The 21966-nt window shown below is 40.4% G+C and overlaps 1 protein-coding gene across 1 annotated transcript in view; it reads left to right on the top strand.

The window, feature by feature from the left end:
* stag2b (STAG2 cohesin complex component b) overlaps positions 1-13754 on the top strand; it is a 35548-nt gene extending 21794 nt beyond the window's left edge. The window contains exons 25-34 of the mRNA XM_061786915.1: positions 813-952; positions 1115-1216; positions 1311-1459; positions 3570-3698; positions 3881-4107; positions 4632-4854; positions 5834-5941; positions 6032-6158; positions 10083-10160; positions 12056-13754. Of these exons, the coding sequence (XP_061642899.1) occupies positions 813-952; positions 1115-1216; positions 1311-1459; positions 3570-3698; positions 3881-4107; positions 4632-4854; positions 5834-5941; positions 6032-6158; positions 10083-10160; positions 12056-12079 (1307 nt within the window). The 3' untranslated portion in view covers positions 12080-13754. The remainder of the gene's footprint in view (positions 1-812; positions 953-1114; positions 1217-1310; positions 1460-3569; positions 3699-3880; positions 4108-4631; positions 4855-5833; positions 5942-6031; positions 6159-10082; positions 10161-12055) is intronic.
* Positions 13755-21966: the final 8212 nt, after the last annotated feature.

The raw sequence follows: 21966 nt of genomic DNA, 5'->3' as shown, positions 1-21966 counted from the left end.
AGCCATGGCCAGAGGCATTTTGTTTTTAATTTCTGTATCCATCCTATTCTTCTGAAAATGATATGTACTACTGCCTTCAAGGAATTTCTCCAAAGAATCAGGGAAGACATGATTAGATTTTGAAAAGACCAAGGTCACTGTGACCTCCCCCAGTTTAATCTTTTTCCCATTAATTTCTAGAATGCCACATGGAAAGGTCATGACATCTGGAACAAGTGTAAACTCAAAGGCTAAATAAATAAATTGGCTACAACAGAAGAACAAACCGTCCTGATAAATCTACCAGTAATTTCTAAGAAATTGGTAATGTAATTGACAGCATTTATCTAAAAGTTTTATTTCACGTCACCCATTGGCCACTATTGATTATCATACCTGATGTAAAAGTGGGTTACTTTAAAGCTATAATCCACAACTTTTTTTGTATGGCATAATGCTAATTAAGCCATTCAGCTCCTCTAACATCTTGGTGTATTTGTCAGTATGTTTAATTTTTTTATATTTAATGAATGCCCTATTAATTTCTCACTGGCCCGGTTGCTGGTGCACTGCAAATGACGGCACGGAAATGACACATCCTTCAAACCATAGTAAAAATGTTCGAGAATCACATATAAGGGTCATAACATACATTGCCTACGTCATATTGAAGCGACGGCTCTGTTCTTTTGTTGAAATGCAGAATTCGAGCTTAAGGCGGCACCAAAAGTTACATACTATTTCTTTAAGGTGTGCTAACTGGTAATTAAAGAAAAAATAAATAAATAAAAGGAAAAAACTGTCTAAATGTGTGTGTTGTTTTCCATCTTTAGATGGGCAACAGGACGACGAGGCAGTGAAGATTGAAGCTTTACACAAGAGGAGAAACCTCCTGGCTGGCTATTGTAAACTGATCATCTACTGTGTGGTAGAAATGAAAACCGGAGCTGACATTTTTAAACAGTACATGAGGGTTAGTTTGTTTTTTTGTTTTATGACCATGTCACCACAATTTTCTCAACAATGTACATTCTTTGAAGCAGGAGCCCCACAGCCAGAAAACTACTTCTGTTACTATTTAGCATTTTAGAGTCACGTGTAAAGTTTTTTTTTTTTGGTGTGTTTGTTTCCACAGTATTACAATGATTATGGTGACATCATCAAGGAAACAATGAGTAAAACCCGGCAAATTGACAAGATTCAGTGTGCCAAAACCCTCATCCTCAGCCTTCAGCAGGTCAGTGTTCAGAGTTTTGCTCAGTTTCTTAGGCATTCAATTGCTTCCAATTTGTTTGTGCCGAATGCAAATGTCTCCTTTCTGTCTCTGTTAGCTTTTCAATGAAATGCTGTCAGAATTGGGCCATGGGTTTGATCGCTCCTCCTCTGCTTTCTGTGGAATCAAAGAGTTGGCTCGTCGATTTTCTCTAACCTTTGGCCTTGACCAAGTGAAAACCAGAGATGCCATCGCCATGCTACACAAGTACAACTTCACTCGTTTGCTCAACTTACACTTTTCAACTTGAAAACACTGTCTATAGAAGCAGAAAAAAAAGAAAAAAAACTTAATGTACAGTTCCACCAGGAAGTATTCGCACCCCTTCACATTTTCCACATTTTGCTGTTACAGACTTATTCTAAAGCTGATTTGAGTATAGTTTTCTTTAAAAAAAATTCTACATAATATCCCATAATGACAAATTTAAAACATATTTTCAGACATTTGTGTAAATTTATAAAAAATGTAAACATTCAAACATAATAGGTACATAAGTATTCACACTCTTTGCTATGGCACTCCAACTTAAGCTCAGGTGCATCTGATTCGCACTGATCATCCTTGAAATGCTTCTACAACTTGGAGTCCACCTGTGATAAATTTAGTTGATTGAACATCATTTGGAATGGCACACACCTGTCTATATAGGGTCTCATAGTTGGCAGCGCATATCAGAGCACAAACCAAGCAATGAACTCTAAGGAATTGTCTGCAGACCTTAGAGACCGGATTGTGTCAAGGCACAAATCTGGGGAAGGATACAACAGCATTGAATGGTCCCGAAAAGCACTGTGAGCTTGATTATTCGGAAATGGAAGTCTGGAACCACCAGGACCCTTCCTAAATCTGGCCGCCCAACCAAGCCGAGTAACCATGGAAGAAGGGCCTTGGTCAGAGAGGTGAACAAGAACCCTATGGACACTAAGACGGAGCTCCAGTGTTCCCTTACGAAGGTAGAACCATCCAGAAGGTCAACCATTGCTAACGCACTCCACCAAGCAGGCCTTTATGGTTGAGTCGCTGGACGGAAGCCACTTCTCACTAAAAGGCACAACATGGCGGCCCGTTTGGAGTTTGCCAAAGAGCACCTTAAGGATTCTCAGACCTGCAGAATTCTCTGGTTTGATGAAGCCAAAATAGAACTTTTTGGTCTGAATTGCAAGCATCATATCTGGAGAAGAAGAGGCACTGCTCATCACCTGGCTAACACCTTCCCTACTGTGAAGCATGGTGGTGGCAGCATCATGCTGTGGGGCTTTTTTTCTGTTGCAGGAACTGGGCGACGAGTCCACATAGAGGGTAAGATGACAGCTGCTAAATATAGAGAAAATCTTCAAGAGAACCTTCTCCAGAGCGCTCTGGAACTCGGATTAGGGCGTTGATTCACCTTCCAACACGACAATGACCTAAAGCACACAGCCAAGATGACAAAGAAGTGGCTTCAGGAGCAGCCTGTGAATGTCCTTGAGCGGCCCGGCCTGAGCCCGGACTTGAATCCAATCGAACATCTCTGGAAAGACCTAAAAATGGCTGTCCACCGACGCTGCCCATCCAACCTGACTGACCTTGAGAGGATCTGCAGAGAAGAATGGGAGAAAATGCCCCAAAACAGGTGTGCCAAGCTCGTAGACACATACCCAAGAAAACTTGAGGCTGTGATTGCTGCCAAAGGTGCTTCAACAAAATATTAAGTGTGAATACTTACGTACCTATTATGTTTATATTTTCAATATATTTGCGCAACTGTCTGAAAATAAGTTTTTACTTTGTCATTATGGGATATTTTATGTAGATATATTTTTTTTAAAGAAAACTGTACTCAAATCAGCTTTAGAATAAGCCTGTAACGTAGCAAGATGTGAAAAAAGTGAAGAAGAAGAATCACCTTTTATTGTCATGAACATGCATGCATGTACACGAAATTTGTTCTCTGCATTTAACCCATCACAGTGAACACGTTAGTTGAACACACTGGAGCAGGGGGCAGCTGAAGCGCCCGGGGAGCATTTTGGGGTATCAGTGTCTTGCTCAAGGGGACCACAGCCGTGAGTCCGGGGGATGTTGGTGGATGGTCCAGTCGGGGTCTTGAACCTAGGTCCCCCACGGTGGAAGGCGATGATCTTAACCATTGGGCCCAAGGGGTGTGAATACTCTCTGGTGGGACTGTAAGATGTATAATACTGCCACATAGCTGATTGTTGAATGACCAATTCCTCCATTTTGTAGCAACAATCTCCTATTTTTAAGTCAGTGAAACATTCCTTCTTCCCACCTCATGTTTTCATTTTCTTGTCCCTCTCTGCTTGTTTTCTAGGGATGGAATTGAGTTTTCTTTTAAGGAACCAAGTCCCCAGGGAGAAGGAGGCCCTCCCCTCAATCTGGCTTTCTTAGACATACTCAGTGAATTCTCCTCTAAACTGATGAGACAAGACAAGAGGACTGTGTATGTTTGATTTCTGTTGTGCTGTGGGGTGGGAGGGACAGGGCAATAGGTGTTTGAGACAACCTTTTTTTTTTTTAAATTTATTTATTTATTCTTTATTTTTTTTAAATGTGCCTTGTTTTGAATTTTTGGTCTTTTTTGTGTGTTAGTCTAATCTATATCACCTTCCCATTTTTCCACAGCCACATGTACTTGGAGCGTTTCATGACGTTCCAGATGGCACTGCAAAGAGAGGACTGCTGGCTCCCCCTCATTTCATACAGGAATTCCCTACAGGCTGGGGGTGATGATGACACTATGTCGGTGATGAGTGGCTACTCCAGCAGAGGCTCCTCCGTTCGTTCGAAAAAGACCAAGACTCCTGCTACTACAACTGGAACTTCTGCAGCAAAGCGGAAGCTACCAGAAGGTAGCAAACGTTTGGGATTCAGTTTAATCATAAAATTTTAAGAGCTGATTTTGCTGCATTGTTTAACACCAAGAACAAGCTCCACTTTTCTGTTACCTTAAATCTATAAACAATCCAGTTATTCATGAGAGGAGCATGGATTAATACATTGCTACAATAGCACAGTGAAAGCCCAGAAAAGCAAAAATGTCTTCCAACCGTTCTAATGTGTTCCAAGCATCTTGGCTATAGCAGTTGAGTTGGTGGGCAAGGAGATAAAACAGCAGATGGTGGAAGCCTTCTAATTATCTCAATTTCCACATCATTTCATCAACAGCAAGAAAAATTCATTTCAGAGCTGGATCACCCAAGGTGGTGATGGTAGTGAAGTTTGGATCAAGTTGCTGTCGTTACAGGAATGTTGATTGAATTGTCCACAAACACCTAAAGCCATCTGTGCAAAGTCCAGTATATGTAACCGCGATATAACTTCTGTTTGTGTTAAGTGTGTAGTTTGTCTAACAATTTGTCTCTGTCCCTTCCAGAGGAAAGCAGTAGCAGTGATGTGTGGCAGCAGGGTATTCAGACCCCAGTCATGTTGCCATCCCCCCACCTCACCTCCACTGCCATGCGAGACCCTAAACGGGGTCGTGATGACAGCTACATGGGTGTCTATGCCCTCCCTCACGACCAGCCTCAGCCCCACCAACACCCACAACAACACCACCAACAGCCACCTCAGCATCACCAGACCCCCATGGATTACAAGTATGGATATCTGTAGATAGACTTCACTGTCTGCTATAAAATGTCACTGTAGTCATTGAAATAGTTAGCAATTCAGCAAAACATTGACTATTAATTCCTCTTAGAAGTAAGTCAGTCCGTATATCCTTTTTCTTTTTTTTTCTTTTTTTATTTACCAGTTTAGTACAAAAGATATTGACACAAAGGCTACTTTTGGCTTAGGGCAGTCAAGATCTTGTGATGTATTTGTTTGTTTATTTAAGTATATATTTAAATGAATGCAACTTTCGCTATCCTACATTTGACCATTAATATATATATATATATATATATATATATATATATATGTATATATATATATGGATATGGATATGTATATCCTGTACTTTTAATACGCTACGGCTCACAAGCAGGCAACAAAACGTTATGTAGCCTAGCAAGCTAGTGCTAGCATTAACGGTTGAGCGTTAACATGCTGCTGTTCTGTCGAATCATGCTCTAAAGTTTCGGTGTGGGTGAAGTAATTACAATAAAGTAATTTAATTACAGTAAGTTAGCACCCATTATTTCTGTCATGTAATGTTGGTATGACCTGACTGATTAGAATACAGGATCTGACAAGAGCAGTGATTTCCAACCTTTATGGAGCCAAGGAACATATTTTACAATTGAAAAATCTCACGACACACCAACAAACAAAAATTAATTACTGTATGTACTTACTGCCATCTAATAGAAGACCATTCATTTGTTCTGTCTGTCACTATGCCTCACTGGCATAAATAGATGAACAAAGATACATTATTTATTGTAAATAAAATTTTTTTGATATACAATTATATACAGTAAATGAACAGGTCATTTAAATAGACACATTGCTCCATCTAGTGATCGGATCGGTGATCGGTTATCGTCTTTTTACACTCGCTGATCGGTGATCGGCCCCAAAAATCCTGATCATGTAAAGCCTAGTAACTGCTAATTCATGTCATTTATCTAGTTCCCAGGTGACGTGGATGCTGGCCCAGAGACAGCAAGAAGAAGCTCGCCAGCAGCAGGAAAGAGCCATGAACTACGCCAAGCTCAGGACCAATCTGCAGCATGCTATGTAAGATGTCCATCCAGTGGCTTGTCGGGGTGATTTAATGTCTCAAAAAAAAAAAAATTTCCCTAACTACATTTTGGTTCATTTGTGCAGACGTCGCGGTACCGGCCTTATGGAGGAAGATGAGGAGCCGATTGTGGAAGATGTAATGATGTCTTCTGAGGGTCGTATGGATGACCTTAATGAAGGCATGGACTTTGATACAATGGACATTGACCTGGTGAGAACCATTTACCGTTGATTTATTCAAAATTCCTTAGGTAAGAGCAACAAAGATTCCATAGAGATCTGTAATTTTACTTTTAGGTTTAGCTTTTGTCTGGAGTTTAGCAGTAGTGCTACAACTAACGAATGAATCGATTATGTTAATCGATTCATCTGTCGATTATTTTTATTTGATGAATCGGATAAAAAAAAAAGTACATTATTTTACATTTACAGTGTAGATAATGCACAAACATAAATTGATTATAATTCAGTTACTTTCAGTTTGGTCCATAACATGTCAGAAAATCGGCGAAAATGTTGATTATTGTTTTCCAAAGTAAAAACAGATTTTTGAAAATGTCTTCTTCAACACAAAGATAATCAGTCTGCTTTCATGGACGACGAAAGAAATCTGAGAATATTTTCTGTTGAGGGGATTCCGAGGATTTGGGAAAATTCACAGGTCCTGTATTTTGGCTCTTTAGACCTCCATAGAGTGACTCTCTAACATGGACTTAGTATAAAAGTGTCAATTTCATTTAAAAAAAACACCTTGGTTTTGTCATGCGAGTGTCCAGAAAAGGCCCCTCTGGCAGCTACTTCTGTTTGACCCAGTTTTGTATCACTTTGTTCATATTTGGCTAAAACCTGATTGGTTGCCTCTAGAAGACCCACTTGTGAGAGCACACGTGTTCATTATGTTGACAGCGCTGGCTTGGGAGCGAAACGGGAAGGCGGAGATCTTCGCTAGTGACGTAGGCAAATAAGATATATATATATATATATATATATAAAATGTAAAGAAATTTCTTTACATTTAAGCAGAAGTAGCGTTGGGCATCGAGAATGGAGAACTGATTGGAACCGGGACTAACGTTCCGGTTCTCCCGGAATTGTTCAAATTTAAAAATGTCGGTTTCCAGTTTCGATGCCTACAGTCCACCCACCCCGAAGAAGAAGCGGCAAAAACCAACAAAGAAGGGCCCGCATGAAAACGTGCTTGTGCAAAATGGCGGCGGCAAACAAAAGTCTGTCTTAACTTTGTTAAAATGAATGACCAGTCGCCTCAGTGCAACACTTGGAATAAGATTATATTGTGCAAAAGAGGCTTTTACGATGTGTAGCGTCTCACGATCTCCAAGCCTCAGCCTACACCGCGCGGAGCGTCAGTGAAGTCAACTCTGTCAATTGGGTGAGTGAAACAATAAAATACGTCTATGCCAACATTAAGACAGCTAACAAGGTAAACGGTTAGTTGCACTTTTGCACTTTTTAGCTTTTATTTTTGTCTTCAAACCAACGTAAGCACCGATGACAGAAAAAAACAGCTTAACATTGAGCTAAAACTTCACCGTAACAACTTTACATCACAATGAATTGAGACAAAATTCACATAAACGTCTCACAGTATCACAAACACTAGCTTTGTGCCTCATCGTGGGTAGGGAAAGGAATCAGCGTTTTATAGAATTTGGTTCCATCCATTAAAAAAATTAATAAATCACCGGTGCCGTGTGAAGTTACTTTTCATGCCAAAATGCTGAGTTCCGGTGCGTACCCTTCAAAATATAGGGCTACAAGCTTAAATCAGGAAGTCAAGTTAAAACTAGCACATATAAACCATTTGACGTGATGAAACAATCCCAAATAAGTATTTTAACAATGTTATATTTAACTTTTAGCCGAAACATTAATGAATATTAAGTCAATTGGGTTACTTCCACACACATTGCCTTTTAGTTCATAGGTTTGATGTTGATACTGGTTATAAAGAACCCCGTGTCAAATGTTCATTTTAGTCTATGCTGCGGGCTGATAAGAAAATGGATGTTCATAATTTGGACACCCTTTATTTAAACGATGCAAACTTTTTTGTCCCAGAATCGTTCGGAATCGAAATAAGGAACCAGAATCGCTCAAATTCAAACGATGCCCAACCCGAGGCAGAAGGCAGCAAACCTATAAGCTCTAACCATTTACTAATAGTGGTGCACATTATTCTTTTATTTAATCACCTTTGGTCTCATGCAAGGCTCAACTAAAGGCATCTATGCAGAGTAGGGGTGGGCGATATACAGTGGGTACGGAAAGTATTCAGACCCCCTTACATTTTTCACTCTTTGTTATATTGCACCCATTTGATAAAATCCTTTATTTTTTTCCTCGTTAATGTTAATGTTCTGGTCGCCCCAAACGTCTTCCATTTAAGGATTATGGAGACCACTGTGCTCTTAGGAACCTTCAGTGCAGCAGAAATTTTTTTGTAACCTTGGCCAGATCCTGTGCCTTGGCACAATTCTGTCTCTGTGCTCTTCAGGCAGTTCCTTTGACCTCATGATTCTCATTTGTTCTGACATGCACTGTGAGCTGTAAGGTAAACACAGCTGGACGCCAATGAAGGTATAGAACCATTTAAATGATGATCAGAAGAAATGGACAGCACCCGAGTTAAATATGAGTGTCACAGCAAAGAGTCTGAATACTTACTATGGCTGTGTGATATTTCAGTTTTTCTTTTTTAATAAATCTGCAAAAATTTCAACAATTCTTTTTTTCTGTCAATATGGGGTGCTGTGTGTATATTAATGAGGGAAAAAAATAACTTAAATTATTTTAGCAAATGGCTGCAATATAACAAAGAGTGAAGAATTTAAGGGGGTCTGAATACTTTCCGTACTCACTGTATATCAACGACACAATCGTGAACGTTGCCTTTACGATGTGCAATTTTACATATTGAGTATTTATACTGTCTCGAAAAGAAAACAACTGAACAAGTGAATTGACTTCATAGGATTAAGAGAGAAAGGAGGAAGTACATAAAGTCCTCATTTGCCGAATCAGCAGACATGATTCAGTCATGTGACTCAGTGGCAAGCAAAACAAACTCTCTCTCTCAAACTAGTGGGCCAACTCCGAACAACCGTCTCAGGAGTTTAGCAGCTTTTACAAGTGGTGAATGGTAGCTCAATGGAACGCATGTATAGTTTTTTGTTAGCCAATAGGAAAATGACACAGGCTACTCTATGTACGTGCTGGCTTCCCAAACACGGCCAGTTTAAAAGTGAAACGGAACAGTTCACTCCTGACATGAGCCAAATAGTTACAATTGTCGTGGTCTTAAATGTTCTTACATGTGTAGTCTGCATGTTTACGTGCAGCGCCATCACAAAACGGGCCTTTGAGGTCACTGCAGTGGTGGTGAATGGGCAATACAAATACAGTTGTTTTTATTTCCATCTCATTCAATTTATCGTCATGTGGTATTACATTTGAATGTTGCATTTTACACACATAAATCTGAGCATCCCAAGCAACAACTTGCAGTTGCCCATTTTCCTTTGGCAGCTGTTTCCCCAAACATAACCATTTCATCACCACTTGTTTCCAACAGACATCTTTCTTTCACGCAGACGTCACGAGAGGTTTACTGAAATCCTCAAAGCTCTTGGTGACTTTGAGGATCCAGTCAGTCAGAGAAGACTGATTTTTTTTAGGCCTGCAGCACTTATTACAGAGCATCTTTTGTTGATTGTTTTTTCTTTTTCAATGTCGTTTCCAAATGGAAAAGAAAAGAACCGTAATCATCAAAAGTTTTCTTTTGGCAAAGTGTAAAAGGACCTCTGTGTTTTGTTTAATGAAACATTGTGTTGACAGTGCATTGCAACATCATGACCAATTTATTTGACAATTTACACCCGCTCCACAAAACCATGCATGATGAGCGCAAAACCAGAACTAAATGTAACCTCAGACATATGTCGAGACTGCATACCAAATGTCAAGTTGATTTCACTAGAAAAGTACCTACAGTACATTTCTCAAGTCATTCCACCGATTTCCCATATTAAGACACACAAACCCGCCTATCCATGATTTTTTGTTGTTGTTTTTTTCCTCTAAAGTCACTTTTCAACACACTGCTCCTCTCCTCTAGCCCCCGTCTAAAAATCGTCGTGAGAGGTCTGAGCTCAAGCCGGACTACTTTGACCCTGCCTCTATTATGGATGAGTCGGTAAGATTGAGTTACTTCTTACACGCGTGAGACATTTTGCATGTTGACAACCAAGTTTCCACCCACGCGCTAACAAAAACTTGGGCCAGTGTCAGCAATGGTTCATTTGAGTTGCTGAAATGAAGCTCATGAAACGTCTTTGTACAAGTTCAGCTATTCGAGCTGTGTGTGCACTGCAGCCAAATTCCTTTAGCCTCGGCCTTGAAATCCAAATCAGACACCAGACGCTGAGCCCTGAACAATGTTCATGGAGTGCTTTGTGTCAGCTACACATGATTCATTACCAACATTTCTCATAAATGTTTCATTTAATATGTATTGAGCTAACAAACAGTCTGCCACAAATTACGTTTCACACTATAGTTTTTTTTTTCTGGAAAAATTTGTACAAAAATTAGTTTCTTTACTTTACTAAATATATAGAATGTTGAATGAAGATCTCTCTAACAGTGTCCGTTATCTTTGTAAAGGCATTACAGTAAACCGTGAACATTCGTCGCTTGGGATTCACAGATTTTTTTCAGGGAACCTATCCTCCGTCACTCAATGGAAAACTTACCTCTTTGCTGTTTTTGTGCTCAGACCAAAGCAATAACAGTATTTCTTTGGCGCCATCTGGGAGCTTGGTTACAAGGAAGTATGTTGTAGTATGAAGTCTGTTGAAATGAGTTGAGGTGTTGCATTTCGACATAAATAGTTAGGGCTGTCACGATTACAAATTTTCTAAGACGATGTATCTATAATCAGAAATAAGTTTTCACCGTGTATACCGTCATTCAGAATAGAGCTGGGAAGTGCTCTGTCTGTGCATGCTACATCTCGACGTGAATGCGCCGTGACATCATCGCACGCTGGCTCACCACAACAATGACCATTTATTGAGTCCGGAAAAGCTATCGTCCATTTTATTTATTGCACAATAAGTCGACATAGTAATTATGGTGACAGGTCTATAAGTAGTGCTTGGCCGCTATTTTGTGGAATCTATAGGCAATTACGTATCTTTTAGGGAGTGTTAATTATCTGTTGATTTTCACTATTCGTGACAGAGCTTGGTCCCTATCCCTTGCGAGAAGCTGAGTCTGTGTAAGGTTTTGTTAAACTCAAATACATAATATAAAGATGTTAAATTTAAACAATATAAATTATTCTGTCTTTACAAAGATCTGTTATAGGTATTAATTTAACATTATGTTCATTATTGTGGTTGTAGCTTTGCAGGGGTTTAGCACTCTGAGAGCTGTTCCTAATGTTTTTGTCTTGCTCATTTAACAAAATTTGAGGTAACCAAAATATGACACTGCTCCTGCGATCTACCATTCTACTCCACTGCAAACTACAACCACAATGAGCATATTGTTAAATTAACAACTCTCTGACAGTGTCAGTCAACACTGAACATGATGATGAAAAATTGATAGTTATCTAGGCTATCATTAGCACTTTGTGCTGCATTTTTTTATGGTTGCAAAGTTCATTTGAATAATTGTTATGCAAATGCTCCTAATGTTGTGGCTGGTTGGCATATAAGACCGACCTGCTTTTAAATTACGCAATCAAATGATTGCCTCTGTACCATTGGTATGACTATGAAATAATCATAGTTTGCTGAAATATGACCTTGAAAGAGCCATGAACCCTTTTAATGTTATGCAACACCCTGTATTTCTTGCCTTGCTATTCTGATGAATATATATAACTCTCCTAAAATCATTGTTTTTTGCCTGTATCTTAAATTACCTGCATCCATAGTTGGACAGATCGTGCAATTCTACCCATGAAATGAAATTATTAATAAAAAATAATCTGTATTTTCTTTAGTTTCATCAATATTTTTCTTGCATTTTAGATTTCATTTCAGTGCAGCTTTTTTTTTTTCTCTCTCTCTCTTCTAGGTCCTGGGAGTGTCTATGTTTTAAACTAATATCCAAATTATTTTGAAGCTGGGATACGAGAAGAGGAGCTTTGTATTTAAAGAGAATTTTAGATGCGAAAACAAATGTGTTTTCTGTAAGAAAAAGCAAAAATTAAAAAAAAAAAAAAAAGAGGTTTTGGCTTGTACTCCACATGGACCAATGATGACCCACACTCAGTGTTGCTTGCTCAGAGAGGACTTCAAATATATACTTTTATAATCTTGGTTCAGGTCTTCCTGTTCCTAAATAGTCAATCAGGCCACTTGCAAATCTATTAAAGACGATACGTGTCTGAGGAAAAATCCATAATAGCATTTTCCCTGTTTTCTTTTCTTTCCCAGCGGGGATGGATTAGTGTGTTTTAACTTAAGAAACATTGTTTTTTTGTCTAACCCTTTTTACAATTGTAGTAAGTTACCAGGTGTGATGTAGTAATTTATAAACAGACTGTAGTAGCTTGCCTGTACCGTGTTAGCCAACTGGATGGAGGTCTTTCTGTTCTTGTATCCCCCCTCCCCTTTTCTCTCTTTAGTTCATCTCCCCGCTTTGAGATAACCGCTGGTGGTTAAGATTGTGAGATGTCATGTGGAATAGGTCTCAATCCTTGTTTATGCTGTGAAGAGTCCCACAGTCCAGTAATGTCTTGGAGCTTTCCCCGAGCTTTGGACCACTCCTTGAACGCCATCTGTTAAGAGAATTGTTCCCCTGAACAACAAGTAGCCCAGTCCAAGGAAATCATTTTATTCTCTTTCTCAGTCTAGCAGCATCATGTCAAAATGGGTATCTACATTTTAAATAAAAATTATATATGAATTGGTGCTGATTTTTATATGTGCTTTGGTTTTCTTATTTTCAATCTTCAGTCACAAATGAAAGAAATGTGTAAGAAACTGAAAAAATGAAAGCATGTAAATTGATGCAGCGAGAAAGATTTTTAGATTTGTATTTTTACGTTTTGATTTTGTTTTCTTCCTTTTGTCTTGATAATGTCTCCGGGTTTTTACCTTCTTTCCTAATGTGTAAATTAGTTTGGATAAAACGAATGAAATTCAGCTTTAAGAGTTTCTCAGCTTGAGTCATGAAAATACTTAGAGATTTCAAATGTTAATAAACAGGAGGTCATCTTTCAGAAATTATTGAACACAAGTTATTCAGCAGCGCTGTGGCAGCTAGACAAAGCTTAGATTTTGACATATTTGTCACACGAGTTTGAATGAACTGTTTTGTCTACTGAGTTTTATTTTTTTTTTTGTAGTCATTCCATGCTAAAGCCTTAAACATGCTTCTTCTCTCACTCTAATCTTCCATGTCAGCAGATTGGTCATGTTTAAAGGTGGATAATTGGCTTCTTAGAACATGAAGTGGTCAAATGTAATGTGATCATGTAGATGAGCAGTCTTTGTGTTTTGCCTAATTTTATGAAAGTAAAAAGAAAGTTCTTTTAATGAAAAAGTACTGTTTATTGTTTGTTGCTTACCACTACATTGGTATAAATCCTTAATAGATATCGTGTATATATTCAAATTTTAATTTCTTTCCTTTTGGCCATTTTGTGTTCTTCACGCTTGCCTACACCCTGAGTTGTCTATTCACCCACCCTCTTTCAGTCACTTTGTTTTCTGATTTGTACTTGTCTGGAAACAGTAACTTTTGAATAAAAATCAACACACAATTTCAACTGTGGTAAATATTTACTCAATTAACTACTTAGTACCCAAACTATGAATAGATGAAGTGGATTTGTTTTATGGCTATTTTCTGGCTGGAAATAAAAAGATTGAGAAGCCTTTTTTTTTTATTTTTTTTTTTTTTATTTATTTTTTTACTTTTTCACATTCAAATGCCTGACAGTTGAAATGGAGACTACAACAGTCTAATACACTATAAATTTTGAACATTAAATATGCCTGAATTGAGAAATAGTATGTATATCTAAGAAAATAATTTTTTAGCACAATGTCTTGTATGCCCTTTCCACCTTCTCGTTTTGGTTTCCAAGTAATCTATACCCCCCCCCCACACACACACACACATACTACACACACACACAAAAAGAAAGAAACGTGTACTTAAACTCAGAATTATCAGAGTATGAAATATTTTGGACTTTGAAGTCCAGTACAGTTGGTCGATCCAGGCCTCACTCCGACGCCCCATTGAGGTTCACTTTGTAAACGCAAGGGGGCGATGTAAACCAGGCTGTAGTCAAACCACAGTCAATCCTGAAATGCTACTGAAGTGCTTTTTTTTTCCTTTTTTTTAATATACAAATGATGTCATTTGAAATCTTGAATTGTTTTCACTGTCCCTTCCCAGAGATAATAGCCTATTGCTCTGTTATGATAGCTTGTGTGGTATTTATTTGACTCGTGGTTGTCCCGTTGTCTGCACGATACTGAGAAGGGTTATATTTTGGTTATCTTTTGAACTGAGAGTGCAAACAATTACAAACACATTCTGTTGCTTTGCCGTTCTAAACTATGACGGGCTACCACCACAATGAAAAACATCAGTACCACTGACAAATTGTGAACATTATTACATTGGTTACATCTTTTTATTTTATTTTATTTTATTGGGTCTCATTACATTGTGCAGTGTGGATGTTGAAGGGTTCACATAAACTAGATCGCCAAAAGAACAAAGTGCTGCGTTATTGACAATGAGGATGGCCAACAGAGTTTGACTACTATGGCATCACCCCTCACGTTCTGCATGCAAAGGGTGTCTCATCCCTATCTGCTATCAGAATTATGTGCAGAAAAATCCTTATCACCCCCTTGGTCGTTTTTGTAAAAGTGAAACCAGTTCTTCATGTAGCTGAAGCTGGCAAACCAGTTTTCTGATAGCTGAAGGACTACTTTATGTCCACATTGCTGCTGCGGCAAAACAAGTTACACTTTCTCTTATTAGATCCTATACAGCATTTAATATGTTGGGTTGGGTTGAGCTGGAAGGTGGCTGCAGACCTAAATCTGAGCCTCTTGAGTGGCCTCTATTTACTCCTGATAACCTCTAGCCCTCCACAGGCCTATCAGCATAGGCCGTGTTAAGACCTCAAGAGGGTCAAGGAGGACTGGGAACCATACTTCACACATGTAGAGAGTTCACAGAGAAAAGGCATCTTATTGAAACAGCACTTTATGAAAATGTAAAATACACATAGTGTATGTTAAACATTGCCTCTCCTTTCATGTACTGGAAGTAAAATCTCAGGGGCTTCTGAACACAGAGGCTGAGAATTCCAGGCGTCTGCATGAAGATAAACCCTGAAAATGTTGAATTCAATGGATAAATCATTAATGAGAGCGCTGGTGTAATCTGCTTGTAAAGGCAGAGCAGCTGATCCTGGAAAATCATTCACTAGGACCAACTCCAGATTAGACACGCACAGAAACTCAACTGATTGCACTTCAAAAGTGTGTCACTGTGCAATAGGGTATTTCTATTCTCTGTTCAGGTTTCATTTTTGCATGTCTATTCATTTTTTTTTACTATTATTACATGGTTTTTGGAAACCCAAATGTATTTTAAGGGGGGCTGAAGACTATACAACTTCGGCATTAAAACATAATACAAAATATTTTTGGTGGGGCTTGAGAATTTTTGGGCCTAACAACGCAAACGGTTGTTGGAGAGATGCTAGTCTGGTTCTTGACCAGACCTTGGGCAAAGCACAGAACAAAACCTCTTTCCCTAAATTCCGCTCATGGGTGCCCCGCCACTATGCGGCAGTCGGCAGATGTGCTAACCACTACTCAGCCGTGTTGCCTAGATATACGTAACGTGCAATAATTTGTATAGGGTGTCCTCAGTTTATGATGGTCCTGACATATGCACTTTCGAGGTTACAGACTGCTTGTAATGAACAAGTTTGCGCAGAAGAATATGTTGTCACATGCCACATGAACCCAAACTCAGTCACTGCCTTACTGTTTTTTGTTTTATTTTTACAAGCTAGAAATGTTTTTTCATAGAATGTTTACTGCAATTATGACTTCACTGCAGCATTAGCGTAAGTTAGTGACAGACTACAGCACGACTTGTCTATAAATTCGGGTTATGTCACCACCATAGGGAAGGAATTGTCGGGAACTGAGGAACGCCTGTGTTGTTCTTTTGTTGATGCATAAAGGCCAAATTCAATGTAACCAATTTCTTGACAGTTTTTGTTGGGGTAGAGACACGATACAAGAATTAGTTTTCACTTTTCACAGTTACAGTCCACATGAATTGGGACCAAGTGGGGGAAGTAGAGAGAGCTGCACATGTAAGGAGTTAAACAGTACGACCCAATCAAAAAAGTCAGACGGACAGGTTAAAATATTTTGGCCTCGGCGGAGGTTTGCAATCTGCTGCTGCTCTTCAATTGTTTTGTTTTTTTCCTTGTTTGACATGGATCCAATCCAAACTCTTACACTTTAGGGGTTTGGTGCCTTGCTTAAGTGGGGTGCACACATACCGATGATTAGGCCAAATTTAAAGATTTTCCCTGACTTGGGAGCAAAACACGATTGCCCAATTTGCAGATGTTTGAATGATTACTTTGAGCAATTTTTTCTTGTGTGGTGTGTGTGTTAAGAGGAATTTTCCCTCCCCAATCTGCTCGGAAAACAGCCAGAATATTTGTATTTATCTTTCAATATTTACAATAGTAAATCCTTGTGTGTGGTCACAGAGTTTGGCCGAGCCACTAACTTCATGATTGTGATGTGAAACAGAAAAATTGTACAAGAAAAAAAAAAAAAAAAACATATTTTAAAACAAAACAACAATACAACGCTATATGAAGCCCGACACAAATAGAGGTGCAACTGGTTGAGTAGAGTGTTCGTAGGATGTCTCACAACTCAATCACAACAATAAAAATGACAAGAAAAAGAGTTTGCAACTGCAATGTAGTTACCAAATAAGCTAACAGCCTAGCAGCTTTTTGTATTCCTTCAACTACTATTTCTTCAACTTCGCATTTTTGGCAGTCTGGTTCTCACAAGTCAGTCTTGGTATTACAACAGACTTCTGGTTTGGGGGAGGAGGCTTGTGATTGTCAGTGTAGAGATCATTTTGTGCGATGTGATGTCAGTCAACTCTAGTAGGCTACCTCACAGACTGTAAGAACAGTAGGAACACACAAGGCAATATTTTCTTCCTGTGTGGGCTCTCACATTTGAAAGATCAGTTGAGCTGTTAAATCTGCTTGAAGCATACCTCAACAGTGCAACCAGTACGTGTCCTTTCTGCAGCTTCTGGCACAGCTTCTGTGGGCCCTTGACTGCAACAATCCAGTAAAATATGTGTTGAGCAAATAAAGTGAAGGAATGTGCTTTGGATTAGGGGGAGGAAGCACTGTTAATGTGACTGTAAAGTGAGTAAAGGATCAATGCCCTTCAATGACGAGGAGCAGCTTTCATGAGACAGGCCAGAACAGGTTGGAGATAATGAATAAGAGCGCCGTGGGAACTTCCAAACTGCGTCTTGTTGGTTTGCTATGCGCCGACACACAGGCGTCAACGCAGCTAAAGGTGTGCACGAGTGATAGCACTATTGACCTTAGAGCGCACAAGCAGCAGGATTAGTGCTGAGGTCCTAGTGTGTGGAGGGAATCTGTCATCAGCAGAGCTGCAGGTGGTCCAAAGGTCCAAGTGGGCCATTCAGCCCCACCAGGCGAGAAAACAAGAGCACTTTTTAGCCGGGACTACACGGATATTTACCCTGGAATCGGATTCTCTACAGCTTCTCACCTCACATTACATTATTGTTTTCGGGCCACCATCCCTCGTCCCAGTGGGTCTGAACTCGAGCAGCGAGGATTATAATGGCTTTTCATACAGAAAGAAGAACGACTACAGTCATTTTACAGTGGAAATCTTGCATGCGTGCGCACCTTCACTTGTACGCTTCCCTCTTCCCCAATCCCTCAAAGCTCATTCAAAGGTGACCCGCAGATGACTGAATGCATTGCTGGGCCAAGCTGCTCGGCTAAATCATGAGTCTCGCTAAGTTTGGATGAGTGTCTTATAAGGAGCGATGAGACGGGTTCCATAAAGATGACGAAGCGCTCACAGTGTCACTAAGCCCCTGCCAGGAAACCCCAGTGATTAACGAGAGCCGGGACACCTCCACTAATAAGACTCGTCTCTTTAATTGGCTCTATGGATGGTGTATGTGTGTAATGATGCAGATGTGTGTTAATGCAATGTCTCTGTGTGTGTGTGTGTGTGTGTGTGTATGGGGGCAGGGTGTGAGCTGCCCATGCACGTGCCAGTGATTAGCTTTTCACTTGTGTGTGACTATGAGCCAGCGACGAGGTAGGCTCGCCTCATTAGATCGAGAAGCTTTCGATGGCTGGCCGAGATTTAACACCCCTCCCAATATGAATTCATTCAATCTATTCTTAAGTATTGCATGGACTAGCAGACAGGGGGTAGATGATGCAATAGTCCAACTGTACTTGACTGTGATATGATGATGATTATAAATCCCTGGGAGAGGACAGTTGGTGAGGTACTTTAAAGGTTCGAGCAGGTATAACGACTCTGCAGCCGGACCCTGGAGATGAGGAGGGAGGGGCGGGGTCGAATTAGCCGGAGCCAAAGACAAGACGAGAGAGTGCAGGCACAGTAAAGGGAGAGCTGGTCCTTGTTAGCACACAATTCATCAGTCCCGTGAGGTCAGGGTTCACGCAGCCCTGAGGGGGCAGTGTGTGACCCCTCACTTTTCACCCATGACCCCAAGCCCAGCACCTGGAGCTGAGGTATTTCTTCATAACATTTACTTGTAACATTTTGTCTGCAAAAACACATTTGTGACCCAGGGGGCATTTTTGGGGCTGGTGTTCGCTTTGAACTGGGAAGTAACATTCTACAGTCTCATACTACGACATCATAGTGGGTACTGGTTTCCACTCGGGCACTGTGTGGCGGGGAGAGGAGGGAGGTAGTAAGAGTGGGGGCGTGATAAAGAGGTCACAATGAAAGACGCTGCTCGAGTGTGAGCAAAATAAACATCCCCCCAAAATAGTTTGGAGACTTGCTCATCTGTCACCTGGGTCGTTTCTGTCACGTGTGAGAAATGCGGCGCTTGATCACAGAGCAGGAAACAGCAAACATTGACCATCCAGCAAACTGGGTTAACAATGTAAAAAACGGTCCAGGGGCACTGATGGCAGTTGGTTGACACGTCATCAAGTCAAAATAAGTATTTTCGTTTGACTTATTTGTAAAGTGCAGCATTGTGAGCAAAGCTGAATGAGTCTGTTAGAGAAAGAGCTACTTTGTTGTTGCAGTGTCGTGGTGAGGATGTAAGTGATAATCCAACCTGGAGAGTAGTTTGCTGAGTGATCTCTGGTCCCTCACTGATTCCAATATTTCCATCTTCAGTCCCGTGATGTCATCAGCCTTAATGAGTTTATTCATTCTGTTTGCATCTCTGGCACTAATCTGAGCCTCCTGAGGAAATACGCTCTGCTCATTCCCTTCTTATAAACATCTTCCACGTTGGTGCTCCAATCCAGTCCATTGTTTAAGTGTACTCCCAAGTGCTTAACAGTATAGCACAATCTCAATTTCCTGCCCCCTGATGGTGATAGGCTGAGTGGTACTGGTCCTGGTCATCTTAAAATCCACAACTAGCTTCTTATTCTTAGTATTGCTCGTGTTGAGGACCAGATGATTCCGGATGCAGCAGTCCACAAAGTTGTCCACCAGCTCTCTGTACTCTATTTCTGCTCTTTCCCTAATACACCTCACCATCGAGCAGTCATCGGAGAACTTCTGCAGATGGCAAGATCCAGAGTTGTATTGGAATTCTGAGGTGTACAAGGTGAACAGAAATGGAGACAAAACAGTTCCTTGTGGTGCGCCAACATCACTGATCACCACATCCGACAGGGTGCTCCCCAAACGCACAAACTCGCACCTGTTTACAGGTAATCACTGATCCAGTAGACGCTGGATGATGAGACACTCACCTGAAGCAGCTTCTTACCCAGCAGAAAAGGTTGGATTCTACCGAAGACGCTGGAGAAATCAAAGAACAAGACTCTCCCAGTACCTCTGCTATCGTCCAGGTGTGAGTGACCAGATAGGTGACAGCATCATATCATATCCACGGCAACATGGGTCTGGTTGGCAAACTGCAGGGGGTCTAGGGCATGTTTCACCTGAGCGGTTGTCCTTATTAAATACATTGAGCTGGTGATAAACAAACGTGACTTAAAAATGTCCGGCAAGCTCGGTATCTGTCTGCCTGTGTCCCAATCACATTCACCATAATCAAGTTAAACCAGCGGTCAACCCTGCGCCAGGACTTGAGATGTGGTCTGAGCTTGCACAAGTTCAGAATGACTTTTCTGCCACCAAATTGTGACTCCGCCAGGCACATCTCCAAGGACACTCCTTCTGCTGTGCCAGAATGCCCAGCTTAGTGCAGACCGGTCTGCCAAATTGGCAAACAATAATCAGGATCCGCCAGCATTTTACCCCGGCCGCCGATGTGCTGTCATCAAAAATAGAGCCCTTGTTGTTGACATGGAAACAATGCCTGTGTTGTTGTCCAAAACTTTCAATCTTAGGCACCCTTTCAAATGTTTTAAGGCTTTGAAACTCTATTGTTGTATAAACAAATGGTCAAACATGACTTTTGTTTTCCATTTTCAGTAAAAGCGTTGTGTAAGCAGTTGCTTGGAAAGCAACTTCTCAGTTCAGCTCACAGATCGTCTTAGAGACAACCATTAGCTCAACCCCTCTAAAAAATTTGACACTGTGGCCTTCGCTTGCATATCTTCTTCCCCCATCCACTAACTGTTCAACTCTGACCTTTTACCTCAACCAAGTTTGTTGACCTTTTCCTTCATACTCATCCTTATTTCCTGTGAAGACTTTATTCACCTTTGCTGGCTGAGTCACAGATAACAGTTTGCGAAAAGCAGCTTTTAAAGTATTCTTTCTTGCTGATTGACAGATTGCAAAATCAACGAGTCAAAATGCTCCGGGCAAATAAGACAAGCAGGGGCACACCCTTGCGCCTCCCTCTGCCTATCTTTCTTTCACTGCTCCTTCTTATGCTGCCTTCTCTTCTTTCCGGTGCCCCTCCCTCCTTTATTTATGCCTGCAGAGCCACTTTGTTGTGCTTTTAGAGGCTGGGTTTGTAGTTTGCGCAGATGCTGAGGCTGATATTCCCAGATCCTGCAGCAAGCGGAGATAAGAGCAGATTTATGCCAGAATGAATGAGCATGGGAGTAATTGCTAATGCTTTGATGAGGAGGCCGAGTGTGCTTGTGTCGCCTCAGCTGCTTGCTAACAAGGACACCTTTAGATTTTAGGAGTTTAAAGCTTATTTTGGTCTCTATCTCTTCATCCCAAAGATGTGTTCATAGCCCAAATCTTCTTCTAAAGCAACACATTGCTCCTTTTTCCATATAAAATACAATGAATTGTATTTTTTTTAAACAAATAAACATGAGGGCCGTTAATCAGTGAACTAGCTCATTAATTAGTTGATCAAGGGCTGGGAGACACCCAATATCTTGTGGAAAGTCCACACAGAAAAGTGGAAGTTGATGTACAGTAGCTGCAATGGGAGGAAAATCCATACAGTGGTGCCTGGTCTGTAAAAATAATAAGTTAACACCAGTAAACTGTAATACTTAAAACCGTTAAGCTTTAACAACAAACAACCAGTGGTGGACCATGCTTTTGGTACCTGGGCCTTCACTGGGGACTTCATAGAACATTTGCTCTGGGAAAGTTATTTTTTCTGTGATATGTTGCCTTTAATTTAAAATTCATGATCATATTACTGCTTTGAATGTGATTCCACTTTGTTCACTTAACCTCTCTGTACAGTTTTTCGTCTGCGTTTCTCATACGTTTCTTCTCCTAACACCTCTT

This window comes from Phyllopteryx taeniolatus, chromosome 10, assembly GCF_024500385.1.
Source record: "Phyllopteryx taeniolatus isolate TA_2022b chromosome 10, UOR_Ptae_1.2, whole genome shotgun sequence".
In the NCBI taxonomy this organism is placed as follows: domain Eukaryota; kingdom Metazoa; phylum Chordata; class Actinopteri; order Syngnathiformes; family Syngnathidae; genus Phyllopteryx; species Phyllopteryx taeniolatus.
Note: the sequence above shows the minus strand (reverse complement) of the source record. Positions and strands in the feature narration are given on the sequence as shown.